This window comes from Nyctibius grandis, chromosome 2, assembly GCF_013368605.1.
Source record: "Nyctibius grandis isolate bNycGra1 chromosome 2, bNycGra1.pri, whole genome shotgun sequence".
NCBI classification, from domain to species: domain Eukaryota; kingdom Metazoa; phylum Chordata; class Aves; order Nyctibiiformes; family Nyctibiidae; genus Nyctibius; species Nyctibius grandis.
The window spans coordinates 50,964,638-50,987,000 of record NC_090659.1 but is presented as its reverse complement, the minus strand read 5'-3'; the positions used below and the strand labels follow the sequence as shown (position 1 = coordinate 50,987,000).

The following is a 22,363-nucleotide window of genomic DNA, read 5'->3' as shown; positions in this document are numbered from 1 at the left end:
GCCTACAGATTGCAGATGAACCCATTCCCTCTAAAAGCACATCAGACTACACCTGGCTCTGAGGGCTCTGCAAGAGATGCTCCACAGCCTATTTAGCAGAAACAGAGCAGTGCTTGCTTATAAGGACTGAACAGCCTGAGTTCTTTGAGGCACGCTGATCTTCACCACAGCCAGCTACCACTGATCTAGGCTAACAGACAAATTACTCAGTAAGTCTCAGCATTTACGAGCTTTCTGCACATCTCTGATGCACATAGCAAGTGGTACGCTCCAAGTGTTGATGATGAGGAAGTTTTGGATCTGAAGATCTATGCAATACAATCAGTAATGCAGATGTACCCAAAAATGACCCAAATCCATTTTGAGTGTTTTCTCTACTAACTGAAACAATCTGCTATTCCTCCCTATGAAACAACTGCATATATCCCTCTCTTTTACTACAGCACAGTAATTTAAAACCATTCTTCTCCTGATTTCACCAGTTCCATTTTTCCATGTGGTGCATTCACACCACTGACTTTCCTGCCTACTGGAGGGAGACAACCAAAAATTGCTGAGACTGTGTTCCTGTGAAATACTGTTACACAACTGTACTCATTTGGGCTGGGATAGAGTTAATTTTCTCCACAGTAGCTTATATGGGGCTGTGTTTTGGATTTGTGCTGAAAACAGTGTTGACAACACAGGGATGTTTTCATTACTGCTGAGCAGGGATTGCACAGAGTCAAGGCCTTTTCTGCTTCTCATTCCACTCCACCAGCGAGGAGGCTGGGGGTGCACAAGAAGCTGGGAGGGGGCACAGCTGGGACAGATGACCCCAAATGACCAAAAGGATATTCCACACCATATGACATTGTGCTCAGCACTAAAAGTCGGGTGAAGAAGAAGGAAGGGGGGTACATTCAGAGTGATGGCAATTGTCTTCCCAAGTAACTGTTACGTGTGATGGAGCCCTGCTTTCCCAGAGATGGCTGAACACCTGCCTGCTGATGGGAAGCAGTGAATGAATTCCTTGTTGTGCTTTGCTTGCACACACATCTTTTGCTTTACCCATTAAACTGTTTCTATCTCAACCCACGAGTTTTCTCACTTTTACTCTTCTGATTCTCTCCCCCATCCCACCAGGGGGGAGTGAGCGAGCGGCTGTGTGGGGCTGAGCTGCCGGCTGGGGTTAAACCACAACAACCACCAAACTTACTCTATGAAGTTAACAGATATATGAACACCCTGTATTTCTTACCAATGTCCTTGAAAGTGCATTATTCACTACGATTAAACACAACCTTCCTTTCAGTAACTGATTTTTCTTTAGAAACATAACTAAAGCACATAATTAAATTACCAGCAGTTACCTGAGCACCAGATGATGAAGCTAACAGGTTCATGAGAGGGCAACCAAAATAGTCATTACCAATGCTGTCCCATCCTTGACAACTAGCTTTGGCTCTAACAAGAGAACATGTTCTATTAAGTTTTAAATTATTCGATAGAGCAAGTCGTTTGTTATCTACGCTCTTAAGCATCGTAACTGGCAGTCAATACCTCTATAGTAGTCTAAGAGCCCACTCAGGCCAACTATTAGACAGAGGGCAGTGGAGATCAAATTTAACTCCAGAAAAGTACAGAAACAAATGGAAATACACAGCTTTGACAATAGCTGAACTACTACACAGCCATGGCTGTAGTTAACTGTTGAGAGTTAAATTCTCTGGCTGATCATACACTCAAGTTTTCCCTCATATGTTCTGAAATCACAGATTTGCTATGAAAATATTAGTCTAATATCTGTACATAAAGTTTAAAATCACAAATCACTTTGGTAGGACATCATATGTCTGAAATATATTTAGGAGCAAAAATCCAAGAAAGATTTGACAGAGCACTGAGCAGGCTGCCGAGGGAGATTGTAGAGTCTCCTCTGGAGATATTCAAAACCTGCCTGGACACGACCCTGTGCAATGTGCTGTAGGTGAACCTGCTTTGGCAGGGGGTTGGACTAGATGATCTCCAGAGGCCCCTTCCAACCCCAACCATTCTGTGATTCATGCTTATAAGGAAAAGCCTGGGTTTTGCTTTCAGATGTCTGTTTAATACAAGCAAAATGACAAATTAATTTCAATGACGCTTTTTGTTTTTGAGCAGGGGGTTGTTTGCTTTTTGGTTTGTTTGGGGTTTTTGTGGGTATTTTGTTATGCGGGTTTTGTTTTGTTTAGATTTTTTGGTTTGTTTTTTTGGTTTGTGTTTTTTTTTTTGTGTGTGGTTTTTTTTTTTTAATATCAGGGTCAATTGAGAGCAAAGAAATAGCATACCAACTTCAGCGGCTCATCAACTATAGCATCATGGAACTAAACCAAAAATAAATCTCATGTGGCAGTTTCTATAATTATCACTCATTTTTATTACATGTCAATCTTGAGTCATCCAGTAAACAAAAACATTACGAATGTGTTCAGTTATATGTTCTAAACTGTTTTTTTTCCAATTGATCTTAAAGTAAAATTGTGGACCTACTGTGCTGCAGTCTGACATGGTATTTTTCCTGTGCGACTGCACAAAACTGTCAAACATAAATGACAAGAACTAAAACCATGTACCAGATCCATCCAGTATTTAAAGTGTAGCTTTTGTTGAATATTGCCAGTTTATCAGGTGAAGAAAAATAAAATTATGCTCTTTAATAAATACAGTTTATTCTTTTCTCCTGTAAAGCATATACCTGTAATAGAGCAGCATTAGCAAAATATTTATAGGAAAATTTTATTAAATCCTATCTGTATGTCAGAAGTATTACAAATAACTAAATATTACCTTGCAATGTACAGATCAGGAAGGCTGCATGTGCACACTATTAATATTTCAAAAGACATAATATGCTAAGTTACAGGGAAAAAAATTTCAGTTGGATTAATTTCCTGATCTAACTGACTGCCTAACAACAGAAACTAAGGTCAGCACAAAAGAAACAGTAGAAATATACAATTGAGTGGGAAAAAGAAGCGGGAGAAGGAAAAATCACCCCTTTTACCAGTACTGGGGGTTTATAATCCTTCCACTCAAAAGGCTGTCTTCAAGTCTTGGAGATAGATGGGGTTTTTTTAGGGGCTTTTTTTTTAAAAAAAAAAAAAAATTTAAAGATAGCATATGCATTTAGGCTGTTGCTACTAACAGTTTCATGCCTTAATTTATCTCTTCTATAACCCTAGAAGGATTAAGCTATAAAACAAAGGGATTTCAGAATAAAGATCTTAAGACTTGCACACAGTGAGTTAGAAAATTTGAAGGCAATCAGCCAGCACCGGTTTCAAGACTTAGAACAATTTCTCTCCAGAGGCTCATATCCTCCAGAAAGATTTCACAGAGAATCTGTACCTGAAAGCACACCTTCCAGACTCAGTACAGTTGTGGAACGATACCAGACAACAATCTTGTGCACATGGAGAATCAAAAACCAGACCTTACAGTCTGAAGGCTGTCTCTAAAGACATACCCATAGTTGTTACCTTCAGCCAGAAAACAAACCCAAAAAATCCCATCAAAAAAACAACGAGCAACAACAAAAAGGTTAGTTTTAATGCCTCACCAGTTTGTTATAATAGCTATTCTTCACTTCTTGGTAAGAGATCACATTACTTAGCACTATATTCAATCATCTAAATATAGGCATCTGCTGCCACTTGAGATTAATGTCCTAGGGCAACCTGCCTGGTCTCAGACTGACATCCAGAAGGGCACACAGTTTCTCCTATGCCCTGTGCCATATCTGCCAGGTCCACGTAGCTCAAATAGCACTGGTTATCTACGTTTAAGCAACTGAATTAAAGCCCTACAGTCTTAAAGTTTAAGGATGGTGGTGGAGGCGGGGAAGCAGGGAGACCCTCTTAATCAAGACCTGAGGTTTCTGGACACCAAATATATTTCTTTAATGTTACCAAAATTCTCAGTGACCAAAGCTTTCTGTACTCCTACACAAGAGTATCCATACTGATCTTTCAGTTTTAATGTTGTATGAATATTTTACATATTGTTATTTTATAGTAAGGCTGGTTCCTTCCTGTGGAAAAGCTATGTGCTGCTTGCAACTAAATGTTGAGAGACAGCTACAAAACCGATAGGTAGATGGCAGCTTACATCTTCATTGCTGCATTCATGAGCTCTATGCTAATAAGTAGGATAATTAAAAGAAGCATAATTAATGATGAATATGTTGCTTAAGGTAATGAAAAAAAAATGCTGTAATCTGGAAGGTAGCTGAAAGTGGACTGAACTGAGTCATTCTTGCCATGCTCTTTCATGACCCAAATGCACATATGGAAACAAAGACATCAGTTGACTTTAGCTGATGCAACACATGCTATTGACACCGGCTTTGCAAGTTACTTACTCCTGGGCATCAATTAATTATTATTAAACTAAAGCCTGGGGATGGCAATTCTTCTTGTACAAGAAGAAGAAACTGCAATTTTTTTCTGAGCAGCAGGAGGACTTCAGCTGCTCACAAGCAATGGCAATGAACTGAGATGACTTCTATTCTTTTATAAAATCACACACACTGGAAAGAAGCTCCAAAGGCCATCTAGTCAATCCTTGCTCAATAGAGGTGTAGTTAGCATAGGTTGCTCACAGCTTAGGGCCATCGGGTTCTGAATATCTCCAAAGACACAAATTCTACAACTTCTGTGAGTAACCTGGTCCAGTGTTTGATCACCCTCAAGTTTAAAAGCTTTTTTTCTTACATAGATTCAGAATGTCCCATGCTGAAATTTGTGTTCAAAGCCTCTCATCCTTCCACTGCACACAATGAAAAATCTGGCTCTTGTCAACTCTACACTGCCCACAGCAATTAGTTTTCCCCTTGGTCTTCTCTTCTAAAGGCTGAAGAAAAATATCCTAATGTGAGAAGTATTCCAAGCCCCTGACCATCCTGGTATCCCTCTACTGTGCTTGCTCCAGTATGTCAGTGTCTTCCTTGTACTGGGTAGCCCAGACTGGACACAGTACTCCAGCTGCAGCCTCACAAGTGCTTAAGTTGAGGGAAAATCACACCGTTTATCTTCTGGCTCCACATTTGTTCATACAGTTCAGTAGACTGGCGGCCTTCTTTGCTACAAGGGCACATGGCTAACCTATATTCAGCTTGTTGTCTACAGGACTCTCCAGGTCTTTTCTGCAGTGCTGCTGTCTAGCCAGTCACTGCCCAGCCTGTCCTGTTACACAGGGTTATTCTCTCCCAGGTGGAGGACTTGCATTTGCCTTAGATGAATGTCATGAGGTTCCTGTCAGCCTGCCAAAGTCCCTCTGAACAGCAGCCTTGCTTTCCATTGTATCAACTACTTTGCCCAATTTGGTAGCACCTGCAAGCTTACTGAGAGTACTCTCTATACTATCATCCAGGCTGCTAATGATGACATTAAGCACTACTGTCCTCAGTGTCAAGCTCCATCATGGGTAACTGACTGCCAGCTGAACTGTCTGCTGTGGAGTACACCCATCAAGGTCAATGGTCCAGCCACTTTATTGCCCACTTACATGTGTATCTTAGTAGTTCGGCTATATGGATATTAATGGAGATCATATCAAAACCCTTTTAAAAGTCAACATATAATATGAAAATTTGAGGTAATAAAAAAATACATTTAAACTTTACATCCTGAAAACACTATTGCTGATACACCAGAACCAAATGGTTGCCCCTTCTGTTAAGATACTTCTTCACCGTGCCATATGGAATGAAATACAGATCATGCAGAACATACTAAAATTCCTCCAGTAAGAGATCAGCATTGCTGATTCCCACACACATGATTCAGTCCCGTAGCTTCCTAACTGCAAAGCTACCACAAGTCATGCTAAGGTTCTGCCTATTTGACATTTAGGACCATTGTAAATTCTCATTAACAGCTTTTGTGACTTACAGTTTACAGCAGTTGACGAACAAATACAGCAAATATGTATTAAGTACATATAACCACACAGGTTTTCTTTTTCCCCTATTCTAGCTATTCTGCAAACCAGTATCAGTAAAATAATTTCTAGGAGTTAGCCTGTAAAAAAGCATTGCATATTCTTAAGATTACTGCAGCAAGGGTAAGTGTAGTGATTCATGTTAAGAGAATTTGACTGAAGAGTCTTACCATTTTCCTTTTTCATTGTAGGAATATGCTACTTTAAAAATACTACTACATAAGCAGAAGTACCTTCCAAACACTTAGTCTGAATAGAAAATCGCTCACTCTGGAAAATAGTGTCCCCAACTACACTGTGTAGGAAAACATTAGACACCCAAGGCAAGAGCTCTCACAATAAACAGAATGACCTGGGAAACAGTCCTGTATGAACTAAAAGCAAATGAAAACTTTGCTCTGAAAAATAAATTTTACTCTACTGTTCACTTTTCAAAATAAAGTCCTCAAGAAGTGAGACAATATGTTGGCTTAACATGAAATGATAATTTACTGAAAGTAACAGTTGTAGCTTATTTCAGCAGTCCTAATATTTGCAAATGACATCATCATCAGGGGCTTGAAGCATCTGTCGGGTCTGGACAAGGGTTCAAATGATCAGGACACAGGGAGGAGATGGCCTGACACTGATAAGGTGAAGTTCAGCTGAAAGAGAGCTCAAATCTGAAACGTGGAATAACTGACTAAGCAGTAGTACACCAAAGAAAAGAATGTGTCTAGAGCATAGTGAAATACAAACTATATGAGAAAACAATGCTGTCATAAATTTACAACTCATTTTGGAATTACTAAAACAAGCATTATTACACAGGGAAGCAACTACTCTGTCCTTTCTCAAAGCCCCAGAGTACTAAAGACACGATTAAATGCTATGTTTTAAGTAGTGTGTAGACAAATAAAAACACAGTAAAGAAAGTTACAGGGTGCTTATAAAAGTTTGCATGAAGAAGCTACACGTGTCTTTTAGTACAAAATTATCATTATGAAAAGGGAAAAAAAACTAACAAAAATGCAACTGAATATATATTGGATAAAAAAGAAGCAGTAAAACCAGCTTAGGCATGAAACAAATATGTACTTAAGGAAACTTGTGAAAGTTACTTCTCTAGAGGTTTTAACAGCAGAAGAGTTAAGCATCTGCCAAGGGTAGTCCATCTACACACACCACTATGTGAAGAAAGTACTAGGGATCTCCTGAGGTCCATTCCAACCAACCAAATTTATGACTCTGAAGTGCCAACTATCTAGACATCTACAAATTCCCTGCTATTGAAGAAAAAAACCAAACCCTACATTGCACTGAGCAATGGACAATGTACATTAGTACAATTTTTACCCTATGTTCAGGATCTAAATAATTTGAAGAGTTCAGAAAGTTGTTGAGTCCTTAAGGGGACTGATTCATGCGAAGAACAGACAGAAATAGGAAATTCTCTCATTATTGTAATTTAATCCATGGGCAGAAGCAGCATAAATTTATTCAGATATAAAACTTTAATCTAAACATGTATGCTAAAGAATAAAATTCTCACTTTTGCTCTGTTAAGACAGAGGACAAAGCTACATGGTGTAGCACTTTCTCATCCACATATTGGAAGTCCACACCGAAAAAGCACAGTGTGTATTTCACTACTGTTATCCACTAGCATGAACTAACGAAATTTCGATTGCCAGTTTATTTTTACTAAATGCAAGGGAGTTTTATTTAAATATTTAAAGATTTATGCTCTTTCAATAAATAACTGTTTTAACTCAATCTGGTCAAACCCAATTTTGCAACACTTATTTTTTACAACAAAAGTCCTAAAATGTGTTTTTGTGCAGTGGTTTCTAAGACATAAGGAGTGTTTCACCGATAGTATGTAGTCCAAGTAAGTACAAAAAACAGTATCAAGAGGATACACTCTAACTGGAGGGAGGTGGCAGGAATCCCTAACGATTAAATTACGTAAGACTCGGCATTTGATTTGCTTTACTTGGAAAGCAACCCCTTCAAACAAGAAAAGGGTTTGCTTCCACTGTAGAGATATCAAATTCTTTGAGGTGGGAAAAATAAACCAAGGCTGGAGATGGCTTAGACACCTCAATGATTATTAATCACTTTATGCACTGAACTGGTTATTTTTTATATTTTTAAAAAAAAATCACCTGAAGGTGATGTAACATTAGATAATACTGAGTTACTACTACATCGTCGTATTTGCTCTTTCGAGGTCCGTTCCAATCCCTAACATTCCGTGATTCTGTGTGTAATGATGGATGACCTAACATCAACAAACATTTGCGAAAACTTACAGAAAGCCTGAAAGAGAAACATTCAGTGACATCACAGTATGTTTAAAAATTTAGTAACTGTTGTTTCCAAGAAGTAAATGTGTTTTTACAACTATGTATTTGCTTTGGTTTTATTTTTTTAATTGCACTAAGTAGTCACAAGAGGTCACCATATTAAAATCTACAGGAAAAAAAAACACAAAGAAACTGTACGCTAGAGAAAAATGCTGTATCACTCTGATTAGAAGGAACTGGTTTCACTTATGTAGGTATTTTTTGGCTTAAGAGCCACAACCATAATATAAAACACATAAACCATTTATTAGAAATTTTGTCTCTCTTGGTTTGTTTTAAATCAAATATTCAGCAGTGTATTATGATAAGCAGAAGCCAAACGCAATCCAAAGCACTGCAAAGTTTATAGTGCAACATCCAGGACTGCTTGACTGTGTCCCATCATAATATTTAAACTAATTTTCTATCTCTGTTGCATCTTGCAATAAAGTTGGAATGGTTAATAATCTGTTTTCCATCTTTATACAGAGTCGTAGAATCATAGAACAGTTTGGGTTGGAAGGGACCTTTAAAGGTCATCTAGTCCAACCCCCCTGCAGTGAGCAGGGGCATCTTCAACTAGATCAGGTTGCTCAGAGCCCCGTCCAACCAGGCCTTGAATGTTTCCAGGGATGAGGCATCTACCACCTCTCTGGGCAACCTGTTCCAGTGTCTCATCACCCTCATTGTAAAAAATTTCTTCTTTGTATCTAGTCTGAATCTACCCTCTTTTAGTTTAAAACCATTACCCCTTGTCCTATCGCAACAGGCCCTGCTAAAAAGTTTGTCCCCATCTTTCTTACAGGCCCCCCTTCAGGTACTGGAAGGCTGCTCTAAGGTCTCCCTGGAGCCTTTTCTTCTCCAGGCTGAACAACCCCAACTCTCTCAGCCTGTCTTCATAGGATAGGTGCTCCAGCCCTCTGATCATCTTTGTGGCCCTCTCTGGACTCACAGAATGGTTAAGGGTTGGAAGGGACCTCTGGAGATCATCTAGTCCAACCCCCTGCCAAAGCAGGTTCACCTAGAGCATGCTGCACAGGGTTGCGTCCAGGGGGCTTTTGAATATCTCCAGAGAAGGAGACTCCACAGCCTCCCTGGGCAGCCTGTTCCAGTGCTCTGTCACCCTCAAAGTAAAGAAGTTCCTCCTCATATTCAGATGGAACTTCCCATGTTTCAGTTTGTGCCCATTGCCCCTTGTCCTGTCACTGGGCACCACTGAGAAGAGTCTGGCCCCCTCCTCTTGACACCCAGCCCTAAGGTATTTGTAAGTGTTGATAAGATCCTCCCTCAGTCTTCTCTTCTCCAAGCTGAACAGATCCAGCTCTCTCAGCCTGTCCTTGTAAGAGAGATGCTCCAGTCCTCTGATCATCTTTGTAGCCCTTTGCTGTACTCTCTCCAGTAATTCCTTATCTTTCTTGAACTGGGGGGCCCAGAACTGGACACAGTACTCCAGATGTGGCCTCACCAGGGCCGTGTAGAGGGGGGCAGGACAACCTCCCTTGATCTGTTGACCACACTCTTCCTAATGCACCCCAGGATACCATTGGCCTTCCTGGCCACAAGGGCACATTGCTGGCTCATGGTGAACTTGTTGTCCACCAGAACACCCAGGTCCTTCTCTGCAGAGCTGCTCTCCAGTAGATCAGCCCCCAACTTGTACCGGTGCATGGGGTTATTCCTCCCAAGGTTCAGGACTCTACACTTGCTTTTGTTGAACTTCATTAGGTTCCTCTCTGCCCAGCTCTCCAGCCTGTCCAGGTCTTGCTGAATATCAGCACAGCCTTTGGGTGTATAGGCCACTCCTCCCAGTTTTGTATCATCAGCAAATTTGCCGAGTGTACACTCTGTTCCTTCATCCAGGTCATTGATGAATAATTTGAACAGGACCAGACCCAGTACTGACCCCTGGGGAACACCACTAGCCACAGGCCTCCAACTAGACTGAGCACCGCTGATCACAACCCTCTGGGCTCTGTCATTCAGCCAGTTCTCGATCCACCTCACTGTGCACTCATCTAAGCCACACTTCTTGAGCTTTCCTATGAGCATGTTATGGGAGACAGTGTGAAAAGCCTTGCTGAAGTCAAGGTAGATAACATCCACTGCTCTCCCCTCATCAACCCAGCCAGTCATGTCATCATAAAAGGCTATCAGATTGGTCAAGCGTGATTTCCCCTTGGTGAATCCATGTTGACTACTTCTGATGACCTTCTCCACATGCTTAGAGATGGCATCCAGAATGAGCTGCTCCATCACCTTTCCAGGGATGGAGGTGAGGCTGACCGGCCTGAAGTTGCCTGGGTCCTCCTTCTCACCCTTTTTAAAAAGACTGGAGTGACACTGGCCCTCCTCCAGTCCTCAGGAACCTCTCCTGTTCTCCATGACCTTTCCAAGATGATAAAGAGTGACTGGGCCACTCACTCCAACAGGTCCATGTCTTTCCTGTACTGAGGACTCCAGAGCTGGATGCAGTCCTCCAGGTGGGGTCTCACAAGAGCGGAGGGGCAGAATCACCTCCCTTGATGTGCTGGTCACATTTCTTGTTATGCAGCCCAGGATACGGCTGGTCTTCTGGGCTGCGAGAACACATTGCCACCTCATGTCCAGCTTTTCATCCACCATTCCCTTCAAGTCCTTCTCTCAAGGACCGCTCTCAATCCCTTCATCCCCCAGCCTGTATCGACACCAGGTATTGCTCTGACCCAGATGCAGAACCTTGCACTCGGCCTTATTGAACGTCATGAGGTTCACACGGGCCCACTTCTCGAGCTTGTCCAGGCCCCTCTGGATGGCATCCCTGAATATGAATTACTGAGGTGGTTCACAGCAGCACCATTACTTTCTAGTCCTGAGAACTACAGTGATTAATAGAACGCTAAAATAAATAAATAATTTCAGATTTGTAAGATTAATTTTAATCACTTTAAAAAAAAAATCCTGGGAAAAAAAACACCTAAAATGTAGGTAAACGAATTTGACTACATCATTTTTATCTTAAAAATTGGGCCAACACCTGTTTGTCATTTTATTAAACCACTCTTGTCGAACAAAATATATTCTAATAGAGTATGTAAAAGAAAAGAAACTAAGCCTAGTGATCTTTTTCTCTTATATTTATACTGATATGTGGTATCTTCATCCAAGTTAAAGAAATATTGAGTTAAAAACTGCAATAATTGAGACTGTAACCGTTATATAGAAAACTTCCATCATTCTACTCTATATGTCCAAAAATAAGCCTACATAGATATCTATTATGAGAATGTGTTCAGCATATGACATCTAAATAACTGTTTAATGAGGAATCTGGGGCTTTTTTGTTTGCTTGCTTGGTGTTTTTTGGTGTTTTTTTTTTCGTTGTTTTGTTTGTTTGTTTTTAACTGCAGCCTTTTCTGTCACCAGTTTAGATCATTTTGAATGATCTTATCCTTGTACATTATAATCTTAGAATCTCTAGTAAGTTATTGTTGACTTACACTAAGGACCAAGCAGTGGAAGAAGGAAAAAAACCCCAACCAATCAACCAACAAACCCCAAACAACTTAGGTAGGTGGGGGAAAAACACCTTCATAAATCTCAAACAAATAATATTATCATGAGCCCAGAACCATACAGCTTTTACATTTGTTAACTCTTCTAGACTAGAGAGGAGGTAGGAACTGTAAATCAAGCACTGCACTGGTAACTAATGAAGTTAAACACAGTCACATGCCGTGTATTCTAATCATTTAAACAGTTAATTGCTTTCTTCTTTCTCCTCTTCTCCCTCTCAACTATCAGGACGAACACCATCAAGAAATTTTAAACAAAAGATATTCTGAACATAAATACAATCCACAAAGTGCATGCGTATTAAATTCTAGTCAACAGAACTTCAGAACTACATAGCTCTGAAGTATCAAACCACGTTGCTATGACTTTCATCTCAACTACTAACACCATCTCAAAATATCAGCACATATTCTTTAAAGTTAACATTTTTTCTGTTTTGACTTACGCCAAAACAAAGCTGACAACTTGAAAAAACCACAATTGCAACAGCAATTACCTCATTGCAGTAATTTGAACTTTCTTTAAACCCAGTGCCGACTTGGTCCCAAGGGCTACCTTTACATTTGAGAATCTTGCAGTACTTCTCAGTTCCTCTAGTTGTGCTATCCAATTGTATCCCAATGCTACATGAATATGAGTCTTAAACACAAAGCATTCCCTATTTTTTTTTGAGGAAAAAAATACCTGGACAAACAGGCCAGACAAGCCAGTGGTAAATTCCACTAGTTTCCCAACATAAAAGATCAGGGAACCAGAACTTCAGGACACACCAAAGCATACTGTTGAAAATAACTTCAGAAGGATCAAAAGTTTTTTGGACTTACTTAAGTTTGATGCTTATTTTCAACAATCCACTCACCCATGAGTTTCAAAAAGCAGGTATCAGAAAGAAGATGAAACATTGCTATTTCAGATGATTTACTCTGACTACATACCTGCAATAGGTCTCCTTCATCAAAACGCAGCATTTCTATTATGCCATCCGACTGGATGAAAGCTGCGAAGAAGAACAAAAAACTAATTACTTAACAGAAAAACATTTTGTTATTAAATTAAAAAGAGCAACTTAAACACCTAAAATCTGCTGCGCCTCATTTTGTAGATAGAGCTACGACAACCCAAAATAACAGTGCAGAGTCTAACAAAATACTAAACACAAATCTGTGATACTAATTTTCCTTGGAGTGCTCCAATTCCAAGATGTTCGTATTAATAAGTACCACACATTGCAAATCAGTCTTTGGCATAAAAATGTTTAACTCCAAATTGAACAACAACTTCTAGGTTCCCTAAAAAGACTGGCTGTACCAAGGTAACTCAGTACTTAACCAATACAACTGACTGGGTACCTAAACAACCAAGTTTAATGCATCTAAGTCCACAATGAATTCCAACACTTACAAACAGAATTTCAGGTTCATTTACACAATCTTATATACATATATAAAATCTTAACTGTGCATCTGGAAAGCCTTGTTCACACACCTTCCTAATCCTCAAGGTGGCAACAACTCTCTCCTCCTTGACTGTAATATAAATTTTGAAACAGTTTACAAGTGTTTGCACCATATGACTAAACTCGATGAAAAGTTCATGCCTCAGTCACATATAGGATGCTCAAATTCAGCATTCCTCCTCCACTCATTTCCTCTAAATGTTTGGTCAGGCAATTGTTCTCCAATTCCTCTCAAAATGTAGGGAATGCTACTTTCTTTTAAAGACAAAGAAATAAGGGCATTGCCCTTCCTGTAAAATATAATAATCCGTACAAATAAAAGTTCAGAGGTCTAAATTTCACTCCCCAAAAGACTATTCACACACACACATACAAAGCAGGTCTTTCGGATAAAACACTGCCACAACCTCAACCAGAAAATTTTATTTAAAAAAAATCCCTATAAATAACTCCTCCCCTACCCTATCACCTTTTCCCCTGACTGCCTTTACCATTGAGCTAGATGAAGTTTAGAGAGTGAGAACACACCTCTCTTCCCACAAAGAGGAACAACTTCAACAAGAAGAAGTTCAAGATTTCTCAGCACACGGAAGCATAGTGTGTGCTTCTGGAAGACGGAATTTGCATCCCAGTCTGAAACAGAAGATTTAAACCTTCATCTCCCACTTTCAAGGTCAGTGTTGTAACAAGAACAGTTACTGTAAGGTCACCAACATTTCCACTTGTCTCTATTATGTTTTAAAAGAAAAAGTGAAACTACTTTCAGAAAGCAAAAATAAGGAAAAAAGCACTCTTGGCAGACAAGAGTAAAGGCGCCTACCACACAGAGAAACACTATTTTTGACACATATTTGTCCCAAACGTTTCGTCACTGGCTGCTTTAGTAACATATCACTTAGCACCCAAAATTCAATCTGCTACTTAACATATCACTGTTTGCACATCCCATTCTGCATCCCTGACTCCCCTCGTATTTCAATACCTTCTCCTAAAAGGTAAAAACCCCACAACCTTGCTTTCATATGACCAAAAGTAAAAGTTAACATAAACCAAAGATTGCTGCTGTGATCTCAGAGTCTCTTTTGGTATGCAAAAAAAACAACCAAACAAAAATCCCAAACAACAAAATTTTATATGATTACTTTCCACGCTACCATACTTCAGAATTCTAACATTTAGTGATACAGGCTGAGAAAGCAGCCCATCTCATGTGGAAGGGTGAAAATCACCACAGAGGGGAAGGGGGGGCTCAGATTAAAAACAATATGCACGTACTGTGATATTAACGGTGGCATGAGCAGTACTAGTCAGTCACGTCAGCAATATCTTAACTTTTTTTTTGTGTATTTACTGTTATTACCTTAATGATTTTCAAAACAAACAAAAGTCATCCCAAATCCAAGAACTGGGAGTTTGGTCAATCATTTATATTGAAGAACTATATAGAACATAGGGCAAAAGAACAGAAAAAACAAAACCAAAAACAAAACAGCATTTAAACAGCTGTTACGAGATCGAGTTCTACAGCTTATGAAGATTTGGGCTTTTAAAACTTAAAACTTCTGGAGTAGAACTATCAGTTTAAAGTTTAATCCTACAAACAAAGAACGAGTGAATTCTTGCCAATTTAACTGGCAATACGTACGTAAGAAAGACATTCAAGTCACTGTTTAATTTTGTCTTTAAAACCACTCAAAAATCTGGAAGTGAACTGCAGCTCAAGAAGTAAGAAAATGAAGCTTTGACATGTTAGGTTAAAAAGCAAAGCGTGAAGGTTAATCATAATTTCATAGAAGTGTCATGCCTATCCTCTGTACAAAAAAAACCAAATTACAGATTAGCTGATATGGAGGCAAAATTCTCTATTTTTAACTTAGGGACAAATCCAGAATGAAATTATGTTTTCTCATGTATTGGATTTATTGCAGGTTTAACAAACACAATTTGATAAAAGAATTTATCAATAAGAGCACACCTTCCTAACATTCAAAAAGAATTGCACCTCTGAAGGTGGGCTTTTTGGCATTCTTCCGTTTTCTAGCTTTCTGCACTGTAAACAAAGAATACACAGAACTTGACTGTAACATCAGGCACAAACAAAAAAATCATTAGAAAACACCTTTTTAAATTCATAATCTATCATCAACCAGTAAAATATAAAAGGTTATTTCTTCAAATAAGTTTTTACATAAAATTACAAATTCTTAATATTTTCCTGAGGCTCTTTTCCCCCCTGTTTTAAATATGATACACCGTAGGTACAAAGAGCAGAAAGCAGCAACAATTCTTCCATAAGGTTTACACACACAGAAGCTCACAGAAACTAGCCCAGCCTTCTACCCAAGCAACTTGAACACAGGCAGCCCTTCTGTAGACCCCAAACACTTTCTCAGCCACTCTGCAGTTATTTCATCTTTGTTGCACCTTATGAACAAAGCAACAGATGTTACGGAACATTCTGAGCGGATGACACTGTTAAATAGAGGTGCCATTCATCATTATATCATTTAAGAAATGTTTTCAGAGAGTAGATGACAGTTAGTGCCAGGTGAAGTCAGACGCACTGCAAAGCTTGGCTGCTAGCCATTTCGCAGCGGTCACAGCTCAACTCAGACTGTGATGAAGTTTCTGTGGTTATACCTTTTATTTTGTTTTAGACTAACTTTCAAGCCTTTGTTTCTACTTTATCAGCTATTTCATCAAAGCAAGGAAATGACAAGTAAACACCTATACCTTCGTGAGATGAAAGCTTGTTTTTGCAACTGACTTCCCAGACTCTCAATTCAGGATGCAGCAACGAGTCACCTCATTCAAATGAGGCAAAGCCAATTACATTTTAAAGAAGCTCCACTGACAAGTCATAAAGAATCACCCAAATCCCTGTAAGAGCAGCTCTCAAACTGTCCAGTATGGACCACAGAGAGGACAAAGTCTTCTTCAAAGTGAAATGCAGACAGCTCCCAAAGAGCAGGATGCTTCCTTCTGAGTACTTGCCCATTCCAGAATTAGCAGCAGTTGCTCACCATTTGCACTTGTACTACCTGAGCTAAGTACATTCACAAACTTCTGCAGTGCAAGTCCAAAACGTCTTTTCTGCCCTCTTACACAAAATATGTATGTCACCAATAGAGAACAGGTTATTACCAATGCCAAAAGACTCTGCAAGCAATTAAGTATGAGATCACTTGGGCATGTTTTATTAGGTGAACCATTCCCCATGCCACAGAGGAAGATGACTATTTCTGCAAAGTCCCTAACGATTTTCTCCTGGAAAAACTTCTTCCCAAAGTCTGTGCTGATACTATCACGCTCCATCATCAGTCTAATACTGTAGCCAATAGTTTAATACTCCGGAATAGTAAACTGCAGCAAAGAACTGCTAACTGTGCCATTTCGGTCACCCCTGCCACATGACTGGCAACTGCTACGAGAGGGGCACAATGTAACATTTGGGATAGGGAGCATTTCAGCTGTCACAGCACGATCTGCCACTACACAAATCAGCAGCCAAGAAGCCACATCAGGAAAATAATTTCTTCCTGATCCTACAGGCAATTGAGACCCTGAAGGCTGATTATGACAGTTATTAGGCAAAATTTAAATGTTATTAGCATGTTCACGGCCCAAAGAAGGAAAAGGAGGAAGATTCATATCCATGGATTTCAAGGCCAGAAGAATCAGAGTCTCCTTTCCTCCTCACCTACGCTGAACAGAATACTTTCTCCTAAGAGGTATACACAGATCCCTCTCAGCAGAAAACCTTAATCCTCTCAAGCACCCGCAAGCAGCAAATTTACCAGACTCATGAGAATCTGTGACAACTTCAGTCACTCTCACTACCAGGAAAATTAAGTGATTTCAGGGTCAAATTTTTCCAGCTTCTAGCTTGTGTATCCTGGCTTCCTCTTTTCAGACAGTAGGTCACTATTAACTAAGCAAACGCAAATGCTAAAAATACTGTTATTTCATTTTCTGTTTTCAATTTACAGCCTTTAAAATGCAACTTCTTTGCTTAAGTCAGCTTTTTTATGAAAAGCCCATAAAAGGTATCAGACAAAGACTATGAATGTAGGTCTTTCCACTTCCTCTAAAACACCTTTTTCTACAGAGAGCATTTTCTATGCTTTTCCAAAGTCTTTAAAAAATGGCAAAACAAAACCCACCACCACAGCCATAACCCCTGGCCCCCAGACCACAGCTTTCTGGAACAGTAAAAACCCTGTCTAGTCATTATTACCAGTAGATTTCTAAATGCTTTCCCCTGCCCTTTCTAACAACATCACAGTGCTTGGTGGTAAACACCTAAAGTAATAAAAATGGAAACAATATTGGCCTAAAGAGATACTGAATGCACTTAAATTCCTCAAAGCTTAAGCAGCATCTTCTCACAAGTTTATATAGCTAGCAGCCAAATTTTGCTCAAACACATTCCTGTTTTAATTGTCTCTGGTCCCAGTCTTTTATATTTTAGCTTAAAATAAGAAAAGTACAGACCTATAAAGCATCAAGTAACAGAAGAAAATTTTAAAATCCTACACTTCTCCAAAGTAAACCAGAATGTAATAACAAAATCACTTCAGCCGACATCGGTCTTTAGATGTGCCTGAATTACACATAACAGAATAAATTTGCATGTAATGTGAGAACACTGAATATGCCAAGACTCTTGGTGCGCAACGATAAAAAAAATTCTCCATGGTTCACAGGTTATGAGGCCTACTCTGCCTGAGATCTGATTTTTAAGGTGGCTTTGCAAATTTTTCTTTCATTTAGCCACTGTCAATTTCTCCAACAGGAATGTATATTCTGGCATATATTCTTATAAAAAAAGTATTCTGAAATATTACTTAGTTTTGGAACAGCTACTCCACAACACAGTGCTTTCATTTATTTTTATTTTAATCATCATTATATATCCTCTTACATTCTTGTAAGAACTGTTTTCTCCCTGAACTCTTGTCTAAACCAATTTTTTTATAAGCTGTATTTGTACAAACCAGTATCATCTAGTCTATGAATTTTCTCCAAATTCTGGAAGTAGTGTCCCAACTTACTAAAATGGGGGCCAGATCGGTTATTTAAATCTCTCCTAATTTACACTAAGTTTTTTAAAAGTCCAGCTTCTAACCCTCTGTCTTAATGACTAAGCTCACTTCAAGGTGACTATAACCACATGAGCCAATGACAATGTGCTAAATGTCATTCACTTCTGTCTATGTAATTGTAATTACAGCATTTATATCACTACCGGTTAAACAGCACAACTAAAACTGGACGAGTTGGTTTTAAAGCTTTGACTATGAATTAATTGCTTATGTGCAATCATACAATTTCAATCATCCTGAACAGTGGAACACTGAGTAGCACGTGAAATATGGGCAAGTGGCTACAGAATGATAAAATAACTTTATTATGAAATGAAAATTACGTTGCAAAAAATTAAATACCACACAGATACAGTATCATGCTGTAATGCAAGCAACCACTTCTATCAGCTTCAAGAATACAAAAGTCTTGTGAGCCTCAAGAAACACATCCCATTTCAGTGCTCAACACAATAAAAGCTGTTTAAAAAAAGGCCTGGTCTCCAAGATGGGCAAGTTGGTGTAGCTATCAGCCTGAACTTCTGCCTGTGTCCCAACAGGTGACCATTCACTGGAAATGTAAAAGATCATTCTCTTATGAGCCAGCGAATCTCAGGCAAGAGGCTCTGAGAGAGAGTCACGAGCCAGCAGGATTCCTTTCCAGCTAAATCCTCTTGCACTTACAGAGCCAATTCGCTTGTTTCTTTTCCAGCACTCCATAACAAAGGGAAATGAATAATTTTCCCAACAGACCTCAGGAAGACCCATCACAGCCAAGACAGTAAATACACACAAAGTAGTAAAGATCACATGCAAAAATAACTCGCTTTGAAGTCTTTTTACATAGAAAGATACTCTTTTTTCTTTATTAAACCCCCTAATTACCATCCCTCAAATGCCAGCTTGCCAAATTTTTCTGTTCACATATTAGCTGAAAGAGAAACATTCCTAGATAATGCACTTCAATCATCATGTGAAACAAAAAAGCAATATATTAAGCTAAATAACAAAGAGATAGAATTTTCATTAAAAACCTCATTTTGTACTACTGATTATAAAAAATTATTTTTATGACTTTTTTTATTTTTGACTATACACAACCCAAGTAAGTTCATATGCACCAACCTATGCCCAAGTTAATACAAGCTAAACAGAGACAGTAGATCATTTGCACTGCAATACCTGAGCACACGACTTGCTATTCCACAGTGAGGGGGAAAAAAAGGTCAAATAATTTGTATTTTACTGCATACAGCAGCACAAATTTGAGTGTATACACTGTTACCCAACTAAGTCTGCATATAAACTTTTGTTTACTCATGTGTCATTTCTGACTTCAGATACAAGACAAGCTCCTTGATACAGCGAGGCCCTTTCCTAGTAAGGAGAGTTGTCACACAGCGTTCATCCACTCATCTCTTTTCCCCTTAGTTAAGGATGATGCAGATTTTTAGGAATTCAATGATCAATTCAGTTTTTAAAGCCAGCCACAAAACAGCAAGTGACAGCACAATTCTGATTCACAACACAGGCCTCAGACAGACAATGAAGCCATCGCTTAGTCTGAGAAAGGAAGAAAGTCTCTGTCCTGAAGACAGTTCACACATCTGGCTCATGGCATTTATTTCACACTTTAGAAGATGGTGCAACTGCTTGAAGGTTTCTTTTATGGAGTTTGCACCGACTGGATATGTTGTATAATAGATATATCCTTGCAATAAAACTATAGAAACATACCCAGAAACAAAAAAGCTTACTGAAAGTAACACGTACTACACCTAGCAGTCTGCTTTTATTTAGTTATTTTTCTAAGAAAATTACTTTAGATGATTTTGGATGGACAGAAAAAAGAATCACACATAATTCAAATACCTTTATTCTCAGATGCTTATTCTGTACTCAGCCTGTATTTCCACCTTACAGAAACTTGCATTTTCACCCACTTCAGCTAGGGCAATTTTTATTTTAATCTGATATTTTTTGTAACAAGAGTTTAAAAAGTTATCTGCCATTGACCAAAATGGTCTATATCAGATAGCAGCAATAAATATCATAAAACTTAACTTTACAAAAAAAAAAAAACAAATACTACTTTAAAAGTTGCTAGATGCTTTAAAATACCTATTAAAAACATTTGCTTTAAGTTGGTGCTTTACTTTTAAACATTTCAATAATTTCACTTCTTCCTCCGAAGACATTTAATTGCTGGCTCCAAAATGCCTCTCAGGAAATAATATCCAATTCTGTTTTTTCATGAAGATTTCATAGGGGGTTAGCAATGAGAACACTTATTTTTAAATAATTTTTTTTTTTTAAAAAAAGAAGGAGAAATAATTCTCTCATCTGGAGAAAGACTTCAGCGCACATTATTTTTAAGCCAAAAGAACAATACTGCTGACACTCATGGAAACTTCTCATAAATCATTTAAAGAGAGGGGAAAAATTACAAGGAAGCTAAAGAGAAACCAAATATCTGCAAATAGCATCCTTTTTTTGGCTTTGGGCCATACAAATTATGGCTTTTTATTCTTTCTAGTGATGGCGATTTTAAATATTTTAAAATTTTAACATGCTAAATTAGGTTATACCTCTATAAATTTGTCATGATTGAGCTTGTACAGACATAAAATTAACTAGAACTAGCCTCAAAACCAAGATAACCTGTCCTGCAATGAGAGAGGGGAAAAGCAGCAGCCCCTCCACACTATTCTTAAATCTTCACCATACTTCAGTTCTCAAATTTTAGATCAGAAAGTTCTAATTGTGGCAATAAGTTTTACTACTCTTGTGGCAATGCAAATCTGTGTGTGCACAGATAACATGCACTTACTGGAATTTTAGCCTTTTCAGCATACAGAAACATTTAATACGTAGTTTACAAGAAGGGACAGTCGGTTCATAGATTCTGCAGCCTCAGGAGAACAATGCAGTAACTGACAATAATTGTAACTATTACCATTAACATCAGCCTTCAAAACTTGCTCTCATGAAATCAGCCACTGAACGGACCCACAAAACCTGCTTAAAAAAAAAGGATTGTGTTGACACAGTGCAAAGACCTACTTAAAAGGTACATCCAGGCTCATTAATGACCTTTATAAACCTATACAGAGAGAAAGAATTGTTCTCTACGCTGTAGAAAAGAGGAAGAAGGATGGGATTTTCAGAGTTTCCAAAAAACCCCACAGAACAGGAAGACGACAGCACCAGACAGATACCTCCCAATACCTAAATATCCTGCTGGCAACGTGAACGCAACCAGGTAAGAGCTACAGCCATGCTCTGTGGACACTGCTCAGTTTTCAATCCCTACTCCTAACCTGCTACAGAGGATGCTTTGTAGTACTCATCTTAACCAATGCTATGACACAGCAACAGCACCCTACGGAGTGACAGAGTTCTGCTCTCCTCCCTGCCCTGATTCCCCGCCCCCCCCCCTTTTTTTTTTCAGTCACTTATCAGAGTGGAACTGCATGAATTTATAGAAGAACAGCGGAACTTGGACAACACGTTAATTTAGATTTTGCTGCATAACACTTGCAACTTGGTTAAGACTAAATTACAGCTGGAGAGAAGAACCATTGGGAGGGAGGAGCACAGTTATCTCCACCCTCTCCGTGCTCATGTGGCAAATGTTACTCAAGTGACCACTGGAAACAGCTATCAAGCCTGGAGGACAAGTAAAAGAGCAGGAAGATAATGCTTAACCAGCGACCACACGAAGTCTATATAAATGCAACAACTGAAGGTCAAGAAAAGGTAGGAAAAGCTTAATGTTAAAGCCCTAATGTTAATGATATGACAGTAATGCTACTTATTGATCATTTAGCAAAGCAGTCTGACTTGCCATGTGGGAACACAGACCAGCAGGAAAAAGCCAGCTGCAATGTTTGATAAAGCCAGAGAAGAAATGGGTGGAGAAGAACAACTGCAGCAACTTTTCAAAGAAGATAAAACATAGGGCAAGAAATATGAAACAGAAT

At 38.9% G+C, this 22,363-nt stretch overlaps 1 protein-coding gene across 2 annotated transcripts in view; it reads right to left on the bottom strand.

Moving 5' to 3' along the window:
* Positions 1–22,363, bottom strand: part of TMEM131 (transmembrane protein 131) — a 103,976-nt gene that overhangs the window by 70,439 nt on the left and 11,174 nt on the right. For both annotated transcript variants that reach the window (XM_068424104.1, XM_068424111.1), the window contains exon 2: positions 12,776–12,837. In XM_068424104.1, the coding sequence (XP_068280205.1) occupies positions 12,776–12,837 (62 nt within the window). The remainder of the gene's footprint in view (positions 1–12,775; positions 12,838–22,363) is intronic.